The sequence below is a fragment of the Strix uralensis genome, chromosome 38 (assembly GCF_047716275.1).
Source record: "Strix uralensis isolate ZFMK-TIS-50842 chromosome 38, bStrUra1, whole genome shotgun sequence".
In the NCBI taxonomy this organism is placed as follows: Eukaryota; Metazoa; Chordata; class Aves; order Strigiformes; family Strigidae; genus Strix; species Strix uralensis.
Genome location: NC_134009.1, coordinates 940,708 through 954,255, shown reverse-complemented (window position 1 = coordinate 954,255; position 13,548 = coordinate 940,708). Strand labels below are relative to the sequence as shown.

The window sequence follows — 13,548 nt, the reverse complement described above, 5'->3', positions numbered from 1 at the left end:
GCGATGAGAGATCTGGGGTGCTGTGGGGTCCCCCCCAGGGGTGGGGTGAAGGGTCTGGAGGCTCAGGGACCCCCCCAGGTTGGGATGAGGGATCTGGGTGCTGCAGGAGCCCCCCAGGGTGGGGTGGAGGGTCTGGAGGTGCAAGGACCCCCCCAGTACTGGGGAATCTGGGGGGCTGGGGGTGCACGGAGCTCCCCAGGGTGCAATGAGGGATCTGGGTGCTGCAGGGAGCCCCCCAGGGTGCAGGATCGGGGGGTCATGGTGCTTCAGGGACCCCCAGTGTTGGGGGGTTCAGGGGTCAGGGTGCTGCAGGGAACCCACAGGGTGGGATGAAGGGTCTGGGGGTGCAGGGAACCCCCAGGGAGGAGGATCCAGGGGGTCTGGGGGTGCAGGGACCCCCCCAGGGTGTGATGAAGGATCTGGGGTGCTGCAGGAACCCCCCAGGGTGGGGTGGAGGGTCTGGAGGTGCAAGGACCCCCCCAGAGTGGGGGATCCGGGGGTCATGGTGCTGCAGGGACCCCCAATATTGGGGGATTCGGGGGACCTGGGGATGCAGGGACCCTCCTGGGGGGGGATTGGGGGTCTGGGGGTGCAGGGACCCCCCCGGGGTAGGATGAGGGGTCTGGGGTGCTGCAGGGCCCCCCAGGGTTGGGGGATCCGGGGGTTGGGGTGCTGCAGGGACGCCCCAGGATGGGATGAGAGACCCCCAAGAGTGCACCAACCCCCCCCCCCAGGGTGGAATGGGGACCTCGGGCTGCTGCAGGGACCCCCCCAGGCTGAGTTGGGGGACCCAGGGTGCTGCACAGCCCCCCCCCCCCCCCGCCCCCCAGGCTGGGAGTCCCCTGGGGGGGGGGGAGGGGGGTGGTCCCAACCCACATCCCCCCACAAGACCACCCGGCTGGGCCAGAGGTGACCAGTGCCCCCCCATGGGGTGGCCGAACCTGGAGGAGTCCCCCCCCACCCCCCCGTGGGTGTCTGTGGGGCTGAGCCGTCCCCTTTAAGGGCCCCACACGCCCGTGGGCGCAGCCGCTCACCTGGAGCAGGTGACGGTGACGGTGACGCGGTGGCTGCCGGGGCCCCGCCATGGCCGCCTCCGCCCTCTTCATCCTGGACCTCAAGGGGAAGGTGAGGCCCCCCCCCAAAAAAAAAACCCTCTACACCCCCCAAAACCCCCCGGGGGGGGGCCCAGGTGTTGGGGGTGGGAAGCACCTCTGGCCTTGAAGGTCAGCCAAGGTCAGTGCCGGAGCCTGGCGGTGACCCCTGTGACCCCGGGGATGGGGTGAGCAGTTTGGAGGGGGGGGATCCCCCACTTCTGACACCCCCCCCCCCATCACCACCCCACAGCCGCTGATCAGCCGCAACTACAAGGGGGACGTGGGGCTGGGGGAGATCGAGCACTTCATGGGGCTGGTGCTGCAGCGGGAGGAGGAGGGGGCCCTCACCCCCCTCCTGACCCACGGCAAGGTCCACTTCCTCTGGATCAAACACGCCAACCTCTACCGTATCCTTCCGCCGACACCCCCCCCCCAACCCCCAGGGGCGTGGGGACCCCCCCCCAGTGCTCCCCCTTTCCTTAACCCCCCCCCCCGCCAGTGGTGGCCACCACCAAGAAGAACGGCAACGCTTCCTTGGTCTACTCCTTCCTCTACAAGGTGGTGGAGGTGAGCTGGGGGGGGCTGGGGGGAACAGGACCCCTATTTTGGGGAGCTCCTCTCCCCGGGGGGATGACGGACGTGCCCAGTGTCACACCCCCCCCCCCAGGTTTTCTGTGAGTATTTCAAGGAGCTGGAGGAGGAGAGCATCCGCGACAACTTCGTCATCGTCTACGAGCTCCTGGACGAGCTGATGGACTTTGGCTTCCCGCAGACCACGGACAGCAAGATCCTGCAGGAGTGAGCGGGGCTGGGGGGGCCGGGGGGGCACAGCAGGACCCCCTCACGCCCCCCTCAACCGCCCTCTGCACCCCCACACCGCAGGTACATCACACAGGAGGGCAACAAGCTGGAGACGGGCAAGTCCCGCGTCCCCACCACGGTGACCAACGCCGTGTCCTGGCGCTCCGAGGGCATCAAGTACAAGAAGAACGAGGTCTTCATCGACGTCATCGAGTCGGTGAACCTGCTGGTGAGGTGGGGAGGGGGGGCTGCAAATGGGGGGGGGGGCTGCAAACCATGGGGGGGCTGTGGGGGTCCTGCTGTGGCAGGGGCTGCTGCTGGGTGGGGGGTGGGGGAATGGGGATGGGGATGGTGGTGGGGATGAAGATGAGGATGGTGAGAGCAGGGCTGGGGCTGGGGCTGTCGATGGGGATGAGGATGAGGATGGTGCTGGTGGTGGGGATGAAGATGAGGTTGGTGACAGTGGGGCTGGGGATGGGGCTGTCGATGGGGATGAGGATGAAGCTGGTGATGGGGATGAAGATGAGTTTGGTGACAGCAGGGCTGGGGATGAGGCTGGGGATGGGGATGAGGATGGTGATGATGGTGCTGGGGATGGGGATGAAGATCAGGATGGTGATGATGGGGCTGGTGATGTGTATGGTGATGGGACTGGTGATGAGGATGAGGATGGTGACATTGATGGGGCTTGTCATGAGGATGAGGATGGTGATGGGGCTGGTGGTGAAGATGTGATGAGGATGGTGATGGGGCTGGTGATGAGGATGAGGATGGTGACATTGGTGGGGCTGGTGATGAGGATGAGGGTGGTGATGGGGCTGGTGATGAAGTCGCTGATGAGGATGGTGACATTGACTGCAACGAGGCTGGCGATGAGGATGTTGAGGTTGAGGGGGCTGGTGATGGGGACAGTGACGACGATGGTGATGATGGGGCTGGGGCTGGCGATGAGGATGAGGATGGTGCCGGTGATGAAGCCGGTGCCGGCGCCCGCAGGTGAGCGCCAACGGGAGCGTGCTGCTGAGCGAGGTGGTGGGCACCATCAAGCTGAAGGTTTTCCTCTCGGGGATGCCCGAGCTGCGCCTGGGCCTCAACGACCGCGTCCTCTTCGAGCTGACCGGGCGTGAGTGCGGCCGGGGGGGGGCTTGGGGACAGCCCTGACGCAGGGGGGTGACGCGTCCCCGTCCCCTCGCCCCCCCCAACACCCTCCCTCCCCGCCCAGGGGGCAAGAACAAGTCGGTGGAGCTGGAGGACGTGAAGTTCCACCAGTGCGTCCGTCTGTCCCGCTTCGACAACGACCGCACCATCTCCTTCATCCCCCCCGACGGGGACTTCGAGCTCATGTCCTACCGCCTCAACACCCAGGTGGGGGTCGGGGCCCCCCCTCCTCGGAGAGGGGACATGGGGGGGACACGGGGATGACCCCTTTTTGCCCCCACCCCAGGTGAAGCCGCTCATCTGGATCGAGTCGGTCATCGAGAAGTTCTCCCACAGCCGGGTGGAGATCATGGTCAAGGTGAGATGCCGAGGAGGTCACTGCCCCCACGGGGGACCCCCAGCTGCCTGTCACCCCACGCGTGTGTCCCCCCCCAAGGCCAAGGGCCAGTTCAAGAAGCAGTCGGTGGCCAATGGGGTGGAGATCGCGGTGCCGGTGCCCAGCGACGCCGACTCCCCCAAGTTCAAGACCAGCGCGGGCTCCGCCAGGTACCTCCCGGAGAGGAACCTCGTCATCTGGACCATCAAATCCTTCCCGGTGAGGTCACCCACCCCCCATCCCCGAGGCCGGGGTCCCCTCCCGGGGGGTTCCCTGAGCCGGTGGCCCCCCCGGCGCCGTCCCCAGCTGTGCGGGTGCCGCGCAGGGGGGGAAGGAGCACCTGATGCGCGCCCACTTCGGGCTGCCCAGCGTGGAGAAGGAGGAAGAGGAGGGACGGCCGCCCATCTCCGTCCGCTTCGAGATCCCCTACTTCACCGTCTCAGGCATCCAGGTGCCACCAAGGGAGGGGGACGTGGCCCCAGGGGGGTCCCCAGGGTGGGGGTCTCGTGTCTTTGGGGGACAGGGTGGAGGGGATGTGCCGGGGACAAGGCCCGTGGGGTCCCCAGGGAGGGGGGTGCCTTGTGTTTTGGGGACAGGGTGGTGGGGACACATCGGGGACGTGGCTCAGGGGGTCCCCAGGGAGGTGGCCCCATGTGGGGACAGGGTGGTGAAGATGTGGCCCGTGGGGACCCCAGGGAGGTGGCCCCGTGTCTATTGGGGACAGGGTGGAGGGGACATGCTGGGGACAAGGCCCATGAGGTCCCCAGGGTGGTGGCCCCTTGTGTTTCAGGGATGGGGTGGTGGGGACGTGGCCTGGGGGGGTCCCTGGGGGGGGGGGGGGTGTCCCGTGTGTTTTGGGGACAGGGTTGAGGGGACGTGGCCTGTGGGGGTCCCCGGGGTGTCCCCATGCATTTGGGGACAGGGTGGAGGGGATGGGGCAGGGGGGACAGATTGGGGATGTGGCCCCTGGTGTCCCCACGGGGGTGGCCTGGGGTGGGGGGGGGCAGCGTCCCCTCTGCAGCGGGGGGAGCTGGAGGGTGTCAGGGTACCCCGGGGGGGTGTCGGGGTGCGCCGGGGGGGGCTCCATCTGCACCCTCCCCCCCCCAGGTGCGGTACATGAAGATCATCGAGAAGAGCGGGTACCAGGCGCTGCCCTGGGTGCGCTACATCACCCAGAGTGGGGGTGAGTCCGGGACCCCCCCGGGACCCCCCAGGAACCCCCGGGACACCCCGGAACGCCCAGCTCGGGGACGCCACCCCCCCTCCTCACCCCCCCCCCATTTTCCTTTTGCAGACTACCAGCTCCGCACCAGCTAGGGGGGCTCCCCGCACCCCCCGGACCCCCTCCCTGCGCCCCCCCCTCCTCTGTCCCTATAAAGATGGAGCCGAGACCACCGCCCCTGTGGATCTGTTTTGGGGGCGAGGGGGGGCTGGGGGAGGCATGGGGACAGCGTGGGGCTCGGGGGTTCCGCCTGGAGGTGGAAGAATCTCGGGGCGGGGGAGGGATGAAGGCTCGGGGGGGAGGGGGCGCTCTGGGGATCTCGGAACGGGGGGGGAGGGGTTTGGGGATGCAGCGGGAGCGGGTGGGCCCCACCCGAGGAGCTGGGAGCGTTTCCCTTTTAAGAGCGGGAGAGGACGGGGCGTGACCATATGCCGAGGGGGGCGTGGTGATAGGCCAAGGGGGCGTGTCCGTCACACACACGCATCCCTACACGCCCCTCACGTGACGGCGGCGGCGGAAGTGCCGGTCACGTGGGCGGAGATGCCGGAGCCGGAGCTGCGAGTGAACGCGGCCTTCGCGGAGCGGTACCGGCGATACCGGCGGCGCGAGGAGCTGCAGCGGCGTGAGCGGGGCGGGGCGGGGCCGGCGGGGCTTAGGGGGAGGGGAACGGAGCTCGGGGACCCGGGGCGGGGCGGGGGGAGAGAAGGACGACACCGGGAACCCCCCGGTACCGGTGGCTGAGGGGTCCCCCCACAGTGCAGGACCGTTATGGGGACACCGGGGACGGCTCCAGCTCCGAGACCGACTCCAGCGGGGACGAGGTGGTGAGTTGAGGCTCCCCCCCACCAAGCCCCGGTGACCGGGGTTCCCCCCCCCGGGACTCCCGGGTCCCCCCCGCACCCCTGAGTCCACCCCCCGGGGTTCCCCCCAGGCCCTGGACCCCCGCCTGGAGCGGGATTTCTACCGCACCTTGGCGCTGCTGAAGACCCGGGACCCCCGGATCTACCAGGAAGGCGCCACCTTCTACAGCCAACGAGGTACCGCGGGGGTGTCCCCAAACCCCTGGGGGAGGGGGGTCCCCAAACCCGGGGGGTCCCCCAAAACCCCCCATCCCCTCCCGCCCCAGATTCCTCGTCGGGGAGTGATGCCGAGGAGGAGGAGGAGGAGGAGGAGGAGGAAGAGCGCCCGGCCAAGCCGATGTACCTGAAGGACTATGAGAGGAAGGTGGTGCTGGAGAAGGAGGGGTGAGAGGGGAGTTTCGGGGGGTGGGGGCTTTTTTTGGGGGGTGCACGTCTTTTTGGGGAGCGGGGGGGGGTAATCCTGGAATCTGACCCTCCCGCCTTCCCCGCAGCAAATACGTGGACGAGGCAGATGAGGAGGACGAAGAGGCAGTGGCTGAGCGGAAGAAGGTGGGGTTGGGGGGGGGGACAGGACTGTGTGTGACCCCCCCAAATCACTCTGTGCCCCCCCCCCCGCCTTGGTGCTGACCCCCCCTGTTTCTCCCTACAGCGAGCGGCCTCCAGGAGCTACGCAGAGGAGCAGCGGGAGCTGAAGGAGAGGTGGGGGGCTGCAACGTTTGGGGGGGCTCTGATGCTTTGGGGGGGTCCTCAGCATAACAGGGGGGGTAACTCTGTGTGTGTCCCCCCCCCCCGGCAGCTTCCGAGCCTTCATGGCTGACAGTGAGGAGGAGGAGGAGGAGGGGGGGGGCTCAGCCCTACTCCGACGGCGCAGCCGGACAGCGGAGGAGAAGGTGAGGCGGGCGGGGGGGGGGGGGGGGGGGCAGCCAGGGAGGTTTTGGGGGTTTGGGGGGGGGTCCCAGGCCTGATGCTGTGTGTGTGCCCCCCCCCCGCAGGAGCAGGAGGAGGAGGATTACATCCGCTGGCTGAAGGGGCAGGGGGAGGCCCCCCCGGAGCCGCTGCAGGACCTGGTGAGGGGGCTGAGGCTGGGCACAGCTCGTGACAGCGCTGGCCCTGCGATGCAGGGGGGGCTGCGTGTCCCCCCCCCGTGCCCTCAATTCCCCCCCCTCGCCCCACAGGTGCCCCTCCAGCAGTACTGGACCGACCCAGCGCTGGACCCCGGCGAGCGCTTCCTGCGCGATTACATCCTCAACCAGGGCTACCGCGAGGAGGAGGAGGAGGAGGACGATGCTGAAGGGTGAGCGGGACCCCCCCAGCACCCCCAAACCCCACTGCACCACCTTCACCCCCCCACTGTGTCCCACCCACCCCCCCAGGGCGTCCCCCCCCCGCCTGGCCGACTCCTCGGACGAGGGCGAGCTCTTCCTGGCCAAGCAGGAGGATTTCGAACGTCGCTATAATTTCCGCTTCGAGGAGCCCGACGCCGAGCAGGTGGGGGGGGGAATTTGGGGGGTAAAATTGAAGGTGTAGGGGGTGTAAAATTTAAGGGGGGGTGTGTAAAATTTAAGGGGTGGGGGTATAGAATTTAAGGAGTGTGGGGGGTGTGTAGAATTTAAGGGGTGAGGGGGTGTAAAATTTAAGGAGAGGGGTCTAAAATTTAAGGGGGGGGTCTAAAATTGAAGGGGTGAGGGGGTGTAAAATTTAAGGCGGGGATGTGTCAAATTTAAGGGGTGGGGGTGTCAAATTAAAGGGGTGGGGGGTGCTGACCCCAAGCCCCCCCCCAGGTGAAGACGTACCCCCGGAGCATCCCCACCTCGGTGCGGCGCCGGGACGAGCGGCGGAAGGAGAAGCGGGAGCAGATTCGGGAGAGGAAGAGGAAGGTGAGGGGGGGGGTTGGGGGCAGGACAGACACACAGAGGCACCGCCGCCTCCGTCCGTCCGTCCCCGGCACCGCGTCCGTCCGTCCCCGGCACCGCGTCCGTCCGTCCGCCCGCAGGAGAAGGCGCGGAAGCGGGAGGAGCTGAAGCAGCTGAAGAACCTGAAGCGGGAGGAGGTGGCGGCCCGGCTGGCGCGGCTGCGCGAGGCCACCGGCAACGCCGCCGTCGGCTTCACCCCCACCCTCCTCCAGGAGGACTTCGACCCGGCCCAGCACGACCGGCTGATGGCGGTGGGTGTCCCCGACCCCCGTCCCCAAACCTCTGTGTCCCCCCCAAATCCGTGTCCCTCTCCCTGACCCCCCCCTTTGCCCCCTCAGGAATGTTTTGGCGACGATTATTACGGCCAGGGGGAGGAGGAGAAGCCGCAGTTTGAGGAGGAGGAGGGGCTGGATGGTGAGTGGGGAGGGGGGGGGTGGGTCCTGTCACCCCCCCTGTCCCCTACGGGGTGTCACCGTGTGTCCCCCCCACAGACGACTGGAACTGGGACGCCTGGACGGGCCGGGAGGAGGGGGAGGGCGAGCACGAGCCCCACTGCGAAGACCCTGATTTTGTGGTACGTGTGTATCATCCCCCCCCCCCCAGCTGAGGCCGGGCAGAACTCATCACAGGGGTGGGCGGTGCAGGCAGGATGCAGGCAGCCCCCCCACCCCCTCCTTGCCCCCCCCCCCCCCCCCCCCCCGGTGCAGATGGACGCCGATTACAACCCAGAAGCGCCCCCCCCAAACCGGCGGCAGCCCCCGGCGCTGGGGAAGAAGCGGCGCAAGACGCGGTTCAGGGAAGCGGTGGAGCGGGAAAAGCCGACGTTCGACCCTGGTGAGTCCTGAGACCCCCCCCAAATCCCTGAAACACCCCCAGATCTGAGACCCCCCACATCCCTGAGACATCCCCCAAATCTGAGACCCCCTCAAATCCCTGAGACCTCCCCCCAAATCCCTGAAACACCCCCAGATCTGAGACCCCCCAAAATCCGTGAGACATCCCCCAAATCCCTGAGACATCCCCCAAATCCCCGAGAACCCCCCTTCACATCCCTGAAGCTCCCCCAAATCTGAGACCCCCCTCAAATCCCTGCAACTGCCCCAAATCCCTGAAACTCCCTCAGATCTGAGACCCCCCCCAAATCCCCGAAACTTACCCAAATCCCCGAAACTTACCCAAATCCCCGAAACTTACCCAAATCCCCGAAACTTACCCAAATCCTCGAAACTCCCTCAAATCTGAGACCCCCCCAAATCCCTGAGCCATCCCCCAAATCCAAGACCCCTCTCAAATCCCTGAGACCCCCCCAAATCGCTGCCCCCCACCCCCGCAGCCGCCAGCACCTTCGAGCAGTACCTGGAGGAGTTTTACCACCTGGACTACGAGGACCTGGTGGGGGACCTGCCCTGTCGCTTCAAGTACCGCAACGTCCTCCCCTGTGACTTCGGCCTCACCACTGACGAGGTAGAGCCCTTCCTGCCCCCCCCGGGGTTTCTGGACCCCCCCCCGTGGGGTCTGTGCCCCCCAACTCTGCCCCATACCCCACCCCCCCCCCCTTTAGATCCTGGCAGCTGACGACAAAGAGCTGAACCGCTGGTGCTCCCTGCGCAAGACCTGCATGTACCGGTGAGGACAGGGGGGAAGGGGGAGTGGGGGGGGGTCCTGTGTGTGTGTCCCCCCATTTTTGGGGGGCTCAGCACCCCCCTCGCCCCCAGCTCGGAGCAGGAGGAGCGGCAGGATCAGGCAAACTACAGCCGGCGGGCACAGAACGCTTGGAAAAAGCAACAAATCTTCAAATCCCTCATGGCTGAGTAAGTTGGGGGGGCCCTGGGGGGGGTTGGGGGGTCCTCAAGGGGGTTTGGGGGGGTCCCTGGGGGGGGGTACACAGTCCCCCCTCACCCCCATCCCACCCCCCAGGCCTGAGGAACCAGCACCAGCGGCCAAATCCAAGCTGGGGAAGAAAGGCCGGGACAAGCGGAAGCGACTGGAGGAGCCGGGAACCTCAGAGCCCCCCCCAGAGCCCAAGGGGGCCCCCCCCGCACCCCACAACGCGCCCCCCCCAGCCCGGGGGGGCCCGACGCCGGGGCTCAGCCCCCCTGGGCCTGGCGGTGCGGTTGGGGGGCCGGGATTTCAGCGGGAAGCGGTTGGAAGCCTTCGGCCTCAACCCCCGGCGACTGCGGTACCGGCAGCTGCTGCGGCAGCAGCGCAAAAAGGGGGGGGCAGCGGGGGGGGGCAAAGCCCCCCGGGCCTGATCCGGCACCGGGGCGGGGACGTGGTGACCGAGAAACACCATCATGGGCCGTACTCTGGTTCAAGTTCATTTTTAATTGGGGGGGGACACACACACGGACAGACAGACGGACGAGGGGGGGTCCTGAGTGGAGCAATAAATAATCCCCCCCCCTCGCCGTGAGCAGCGTGTGACAGCCAAAAAACCACCAATTGGGGGGGGGGTGGGGGGGTGGGAATGTGGCCCCCACGGTGCTGGGCGGGGGGTCCCTGTGCTGGGGGGGGGGGGGAGGGGGGGTATGGGGTGGGCTCAGCTTGGCCCCCCCCCCCCCCAGGCTGAGACACAGCAAACACCGGCCCTGAGCGCCGGTCCCGGGGCAGTAGTGAACCAAAACGGCCCCAAACCTGAGGGGGGGGTGGGTGGGGGGTGTCACCACGGCCCCCCCAAACCGCAGCGCCCCCCACACCCCACCCCCCCAAATTGCAGCAGCACCCCCAAACCGCAGGGGCAGCACCCCAGGGGTGTGATCCAGTGTATGGGGGGGGTCCGGGTGGGGGGGGTCAGAGGAAAACGAACTCGTCGGCGCCGGGTTTTTTGGGGCGCTTGCCAGCGCGGGGGGGCTGCGGCGGCGGGGGGGGGCGCGGGGCTGGGGGGGGGCTCCAGGCCGTGATCTGGCGCTTGCCCCTCTGCCAGCGTGAAGATGGGGTAACGCTCTGGCGCCGAGGGGGGGGTCAGGACCTGGAGAAGGGAGATGGGGGGGTACAGGGTGAGGAAGGAATTGGGAAAGGGCGGGGGGGGCACCCCAAAATCCACCCCCCCCCCCCTCCTCCCCGGGGCCTCACGCGGGCCAGGTCGGCGCAGAGCTCCTCCAGGTCCCGCTCGCCGCCGGCGTAGAAGCCGATGGTGCAGCTGGGATCCATCTTCCCAAAGGCCATTTTCCGCGGGGAGCCGCAGTGGAAGGACTGGGGGGGGGGGCAGGAGAATATTTTTGGGGGGGTTACACCATGCTGGGACCCCCCCCAGACCCTTTTATTGAGGGGTGTCCCCCCTCCCCAGCACCCACCTGCAAGGGGAAGTTCTCCCGGGAGGTGTCCACGAAGGGCTGGCAGTAGTGGGGGTCCAGGTAGAGCAAGAAATCATCTGGGGGGGGGGGAAGAAGTTGTTGGGGTGTCCCCCCCATCCCTGGGGTGCCCCCCCCGCCTCCCCAACCCGCGTGGTGCCGGCGCTGGTACCCTGGAAGCCGACGAAGTAGAGCGAGTGCCGGGGTTTGCCGCCGATGATGCCGACGCAGGATTTCAGTTTCAGCAGCTCCTGGGGGGGGGGGACACACACGTATGAAGTTGGGGGTCAGTGGTCCCAGCAGCCACCGCGGCAGCACCGGGACCCCGATTCCTGGCGGAACCGCCCCCACCTTGACACAATCCACGTAAACGGGGTTCAAGGTCTCACCCCCCAACCGCACCGGCACCAGCACCACGACGGCGCGACGCTGCCGGGGCTCCGGCGTAGCTGCCACCAGCCCGGCGACGTCCCCCTTGTAAACTGCCAAAAAAATGGGGGGCAGGGGGCTGCTTATCAGGGCGCTCAAAACCCCCCCAAAATGGGGGAGAGGGACCCCCTCTGCGCCGCCCCGGCGCGTACCGGTGCAATCCTGCGAGACGTAGACCGAGAGGCCGCGGGTCTCCGGGCAGGTCTCCACCGCCCTCCTGCCACGGGAGGGGGTGAGTCGTGCAAAGGGGGGGGGCTGCAACCCCCCAAAATAAAGGGGGGAGCCCCCCCCTGCCCCCTCCCTGCTCACCGAAGGATGTGGGCGACGATGGAGGGGCCGTACCAATCCCCGGCTTTTTTCCCGGCGTCCCGGCCCAATTCCACCAAGCGGTGGATGCCGAAGGGCGCCCGGGGGTGGTCGGCGAACCAGGCCACGATGGCGCGGTGCCGCCGCTCCGCCTCCCGCGGGGGGGCCCGGGGAGGGCCGGGGGGGTCCTGAGGGGATCCTGGAGGGTTCCATTGCCATCCTGGGGGGTCCTGGGGGGCTCCTGGGGGGTTCCGTGGCCATCCTGGGGGGATCCAGGGTGGTTCTGGGGGGTCCTGAGGGGTCCCGTGGCCATCCTGGGGGGTCCCAGGGGGGTCCTGGGGGGCTCCGTGTCCATCTGGGGGGTCTCGGGGGGGTCCTTGGGGGTCCTGTGTCCCTACTGAGGGGATCCTGGGGGCTTCCTTGGCCATCCTGGGGGGTCTCGGGGGGCCCTGTGGCCATCCTGGGGGATCCTATCACCATCCTGGGGGCCCGGGGGGGGGGGCCTGGGGTTCCTGGGGGATCCCACATCCATCCTGAGGGGTCCTGGAGGTGTCTGGGGGGGTCCTGTGGCCATCCTGGGGGGCCAGGGAGGGCCCTGGGGGTCCCATGTCTATCCTGAGGGGTCCTGGGGGGGATCCTGGGGGGGTCCCAGTGGGGTCCGGTGCCCAACCTGGGGTATCCCGTGTCCATCCTGGGGGTTCCCGGGCTGATCCTGAGGGGTCCCGTGTCCAACCTGCGGGATCCTGTCTCCATCCTGGGGGGCTCCTGGGGGGTCCCGGTCCATCCCGGGGGGGTCCTGGTGTGTCCCACCACCGCCGCGACCCGGCCTCCACCTCCAGCAGCGCCTCAGGCCACGTCCAGTCTGGGAGCAGCAGCGGCAGGGTGGGGGGGTGTCACGGGGGCAGCCCGGGGGGGGGCACCCCAGGAGTTTTGGGGGGTGTGGGGGTGGTTTTTCCCCCCCCCCCCTCCTTACCCCTGCCCAGCAGGTGCAGGACGAGGCCCTGGGCCAGCAGCATCTGGGCGCTGCGCAGCATGCACCCCCAGCCGCCGTCCGTGGTGCGGGGGGTCCCCTCCAGCGCCGGGAAGCCCCGCCGGTACGTCAGCCACAGCCGGGAGGTGAAATCCCGCTGGAAACGGGCCAGATCCTCTGCGGGGGGGGGGGGGGGGGGGGGTAGGAGACACCCCCCCGCTTCAGCTCCCCCCCCCCCCCGGCCAAAAACCATCGCGGGGTTCCCCCCCCTCAACACTCACCCTCGGCTCCCAACCGGTAGACGCGGCCCAGGAGGTGGAGGGGGGAGAGTTTGTTGAAATGGGGCCTCGTTCGCACCGTCCAGCCTGAGGGGGGGGGGAAGGGGGGGTCAGCGGGGACCCCGGTCCCGGTTTTCCAACCCCCGATCCCGGGACCGCCCCCCCCGGTCCGGTCACTCCCTCCCGCAGCCCCGGGAGCCCCCCCCGGTCCGGTTTCCCCCCCCTCGGGACCCCCCCGGTCCGGTTGCCCCCCCCCCAGGCCCGCACCGTATCGGACGCTGTTCCAGGCCGAGAGGAAGCGGCCCCGCACCCGCGCCCCCTCCTCAGCCCCGGGGGGGGTCCCGGGGCCGCCCTCCTCGCCCCCCCCCCGTTTGGGCCCCGCGCTCATGGCGGCGGCGCGCGGGGCGGGGCGGGGTCCCGGCGGGGGCGGGGCCGTTCCCGGGTGGTACCGGTACCGCCACCCGCTGCTGCCGCCGCCGCCGCCATCTTGGTTGTGGGCGCGACGCCGGAAGAGGCGCCGGCGCCGGGCGGAAGTGTCGTAAAGGGGGCGGGGCGAAGAAGGCGGGGAGGGGTCGCCATGGTGACGGGGCACGTGTGCCTGCGGGGGGGACACACAGGGACCCCATAGGGGGACACGGGGGGGCACAGGGACATTCTGGGGACACATTGGGGGGTCACAGGGACTCCGTGGAGGGGGGGGGACACAGGGAACCGCTGGGGTCACACTGGGGGGGACAGGGACCCCCCCAGAGGTCATGGGGGGGACACAGGGACCCCATGAGGGGACACTGGGGGGCACAGGGACATTCTGGGGACACATTGGGGGGTCACAGGGACCCTGTGGAGTGGGG

General features: G+C 68.7%; 3 protein-coding genes across 6 annotated transcripts; 2 read left to right on the top strand and 1 right to left on the bottom strand.

The window, feature by feature from the left end:
* The first annotated feature begins 1,042 nt into the window (after positions 1–1,042).
* On the top strand, positions 1,043–4,820 carry AP1M2 (adaptor related protein complex 1 subunit mu 2). Of its 3 annotated transcripts, none has more exons than XM_074854737.1 (12): positions 1,043–1,125; positions 1,345–1,501; positions 1,594–1,661; positions 1,762–1,892; positions 1,977–2,124; positions 2,892–3,018; positions 3,118–3,260; positions 3,340–3,411; positions 3,490–3,648; positions 3,755–3,880; positions 4,537–4,612; positions 4,724–4,820. In XM_074854737.1, exons 1-12 carry the CDS (start codon positions 1,084–1,086, stop codon positions 4,744–4,746), a joined length of 1,272 nt encoding a protein of 423 aa, XP_074710838.1. In that variant the 5' UTR covers positions 1,043–1,083; the 3' UTR covers positions 4,747–4,820. The 3 variants fall into 3 exon arrangements, with proteins under 3 accessions (XP_074710838.1, XP_074710837.1, XP_074710839.1); XM_074854736.1 differs by having other exon boundaries at positions 1,977–2,129; positions 2,897–3,018; XM_074854738.1 differs by lacking the exon at positions 1,043–1,125 and adding an exon at positions 1,216–1,233 and having other exon boundaries at positions 1,977–2,129; positions 2,897–3,018.
* Positions 4,821–5,088: 268 nt separating this feature from the next.
* KRI1 (KRI1 homolog) lies at positions 5,089–10,110 on the top strand. Of its 2 annotated transcripts, none has more exons than XM_074854666.1 (19): positions 5,089–5,273; positions 5,408–5,475; positions 5,583–5,688; positions 5,778–5,895; positions 6,003–6,060; positions 6,161–6,210; positions 6,308–6,401; positions 6,504–6,578; positions 6,687–6,805; positions 6,885–6,999; positions 7,293–7,388; positions 7,505–7,675; positions 7,763–7,838; positions 7,916–7,998; positions 8,132–8,258; positions 8,758–8,888; positions 8,986–9,050; positions 9,140–9,235; positions 9,342–10,110. In XM_074854666.1, the coding sequence occupies exons 1-19, from the start codon at positions 5,192–5,194 to the stop codon at positions 9,835–9,837; spliced, it is 2,226 nt and encodes a 741-aa protein (XP_074710767.1). In that variant the 5' UTR covers positions 5,089–5,191; the 3' UTR covers positions 9,838–10,110. The 2 variants fall into 2 exon arrangements, with proteins under 2 accessions (XP_074710767.1, XP_074710768.1); XM_074854667.1 differs by having other exon boundaries at positions 5,180–5,235.
* Positions 10,066–13,191, bottom strand: ATG4D (autophagy related 4D cysteine peptidase). The gene is given in 12 exon segments (XM_074854713.1): positions 10,066–10,277; positions 10,279–10,392; positions 10,497–10,616; positions 10,718–10,794; positions 10,887–10,965; positions 11,066–11,196; positions 11,296–11,360; positions 11,453–11,711; positions 12,120–12,311; positions 12,423–12,596; positions 12,701–12,784; positions 12,965–13,191. Coding segments are annotated over 12 exon segments (1,479 nt in total). The 5' UTR covers positions 13,086–13,191; the 3' UTR covers positions 10,066–10,214.
* Positions 13,192–13,548: the final 357 nt, after the last annotated feature.

Bases quoted from the DNA above. Each gene is read 5' to 3' on its own strand.
- AP1M2 (XM_074854737.1), top strand. From the start codon at position 1,084: ATGGCCGCCTCCGCCCTCTTCATCCTGGACCTCAAGGGGAAG. The intron at 1,126-1,344 runs GTGAGGCCCCCC...ACCACCCCACAG, and splicing joins TCCTGGACCTCAAGGGGAAG to CCGCTGATCAGCCGCAACTA. The intron at 1,662-1,761 runs GTGAGCTGGGGG...CCCCCCCCCCAG, and splicing joins TCCTCTACAAGGTGGTGGAG to GTTTTCTGTGAGTATTTCAA.
- KRI1 (XM_074854666.1), top strand. From the start codon at position 5,192: ATGCCGGAGCCGGAGCTGCGAGTGAACGCGGCCTTCGCGGAGCGGTAC. The intron at 6,579-6,686 runs GTGAGGGGGCTG...CTCGCCCCACAG, and splicing joins CGGAGCCGCTGCAGGACCTG to GTGCCCCTCCAGCAGTACTG. The intron at 7,676-7,762 runs GTGGGTGTCCCC...TTGCCCCCTCAG, and splicing joins AGCACGACCGGCTGATGGCG to GAATGTTTTGGCGACGATTA.